General features: G+C 48.8%; 1 protein-coding gene across 1 annotated transcript in view; it reads left to right on the top strand.

Annotated features, from left to right (window-relative positions):
• ITGB5 (integrin, beta 5) overlaps positions 1-799 on the top strand; it is a gene marked incomplete at its 5' end in the record, with an annotated part of 195,936 nt that extends 195,137 nt beyond the window's left edge. Inside the window, 2 exons of the mRNA XM_006869428.1 lie at positions 31-197; positions 704-799. Coding sequence (XP_006869490.1) covers positions 31-197; positions 704-799 — 263 coding nt within the window. The remainder of the gene's footprint in view (positions 1-30; positions 198-703) is intronic.
• Between the last annotated feature and the right edge of the window lie 1,281 nt (positions 800-2,080).

The following is a 2,080-nucleotide window of genomic DNA, read 5'->3' as shown; positions in this document are numbered from 1 at the left end:
TTTGCTTACTGTGCTTCCTGGTCCCTCTAGAGTGTGGAACTGCCCCAAATGTCATGACTATCCTGCTGGCCCTGGTTGGCAGCATTCTCTTGATTGGGATTGCACTCCTGGCCATCTGGAAGCTGCTTGTCACGATCCACGACCGGCGAGAGTTTGCAAAGTTTCTGAGTGAGCAATCCAGGGCCTGCTACGAAATGGTAAGCCAGTGGGAAACTGGTCATGAAAGAAAATCACCACCTAGAGGTGGCGGTGAGTTCTAGCAAGGCCCACAGCCATTTTAGAAATTAAAAACTAAGACTCAAAGGCTGTGTTCAGCTCTACAGCGAGAATGAGATGGAGAGCAGAGGTGTGGGCGCAGACTAAGGCTGGAAGAACTTCACCACACCCATAGGAAATGGCCCCGATTTCTGATAGTATCAATCTTATCTCCCCCAGTAAACTCTAAGCTCCAGTAGGACTGAGCACAGAGTAAGCACCCACTGAATACCCAGAGTTAGTTTCTGTTAAAGTTGGAAGCGACTTTAGAGACCATCCGATGCTACAGTGCGGTGAAAGGTAACACTCAGAGATGGATGGGGCTTTCTCAGGGAGGCAGAGTCAGTCCCAAGCATAGACTCCCAATGGGTGGTGACCAAGAAAAGGCCTAGAGCCGGATAAGAGCAGATGAACTAACTCAGGCCCCCTTACCTCATGTGTTCTGCAGGCTTCAAACCCGTTGTATCGAAAGCCCATCTCCACCCACACCGTGGACTTCACCTTCAACAAGTTCAACAAATCCTACAATGGCACTGTAGATTGACATCTTTCTCATTGGAGGGATAAAGGTACATGAACCAAACAGTCAAAAACTGCAACGCCTCAGACAACTGCTCCATTCTATCACAGCTCCCTAGAAGGAAAGCGGAGAGAAGCCCTTCCAAGGGAGCCTGGGCGAGGAGCCAGCATGGGAGGAGCACGGGTCCTGCTGCCGGGTCACCGGGCATGGCCACACGGAACTAGCCTCCCCTCAGAGGACCTCGGTGCTTGGCTTTCCCCCCTCATCCTCCTGGGGTCCTGATGAACTGCTGAGTCGCTGGGCTGCCTTCCCTGCCAGGATTGCAAGGTCCGCAGCCTGGCCAGAGGGGGACGGCTGTTGGCAAGTGTCAGAGTATGTAGCACCAACACCCCGTCTGGCTGTTTTTCACAGTGATGGTTTTTATATGAAATAAAAGGCTCGTGCATTTATGGCGTCACTCAGATTACTGGGAAGGATCGGCCTGGTGGCTTTGCCTTGCCCTTTCTGGTGGTGGTGGGATTACTGAGAAGCCTGTAGAAGGCACATTGTTTGTGTTTGCAAGTGTCAACTTCCCTTCTCCTGGCCCATGTTTTGTTTAGTGCTTTTGTAGTGATAGGGAAAGTGATTAGTTTGTGATTGAAAGTAAAGATTAAAACCAAAAGACTTCGTTTTTGACTGACACTTTTCTCCAATTGGAATGGCATGTGACCTTTTCTGAATGATCTTGCATGGTGCCCCCCAGTGGGGACTTAAAATAAAGGCTTGTACTTCCTCAGGGCATACAACACAAACCAGTCCAATATACCACACTAGGAGTCAGGACAGTTGGGGTGGCTCAAGGGCGGGCTAGACAGGTGCCTTTGGACTTCCCTAGTTTTTGTTTGAATAAAATTCTAGGATAAAAACTGAAAACCACCCCCTGGCCTCCCCTGAGATGCTAGGTTTGATCTGGATTGTGCAAATGAGGGCAGCTGAGTAGCTTGTTTGGCATCACAGAAACACACAAGCCACCAGCAGGGTGGCAGAAGTCAATGAATAAAAGAGTCTAAAGAAGAACGGATACATTTGAAGTATGGTGTTAGGGAAGAATTCTGAATGTACCATGGACTGCACAAAGAATAAAACAAAACTATCTTGGTAGAAGTACAGCCAGAATGCTCCTGAGAAGTAAAGATGATGAGACTTGGTCTCTTGTACTTTGGACATGTTATCAGGAGTGACCAGTCCCTGCAGAAGGACATGGTAGAAGATCAGAGAAAAAGAGACCATCCATGAGATGGACTGACACAGTGACTGCATCAGTGG

Source organism: Chrysochloris asiatica, unplaced genomic scaffold, assembly GCF_000296735.1.
Source record: "Chrysochloris asiatica unplaced genomic scaffold, ChrAsi1.0 scaffold00130, whole genome shotgun sequence".
NCBI lineage: Eukaryota > Metazoa > Chordata > Mammalia > Afrosoricida > Chrysochloridae > Chrysochloris > Chrysochloris asiatica.
The sequence above is the reverse complement of the archived record's forward strand: the minus strand, read 5'-3'. Positions and strand labels throughout refer to the sequence as shown.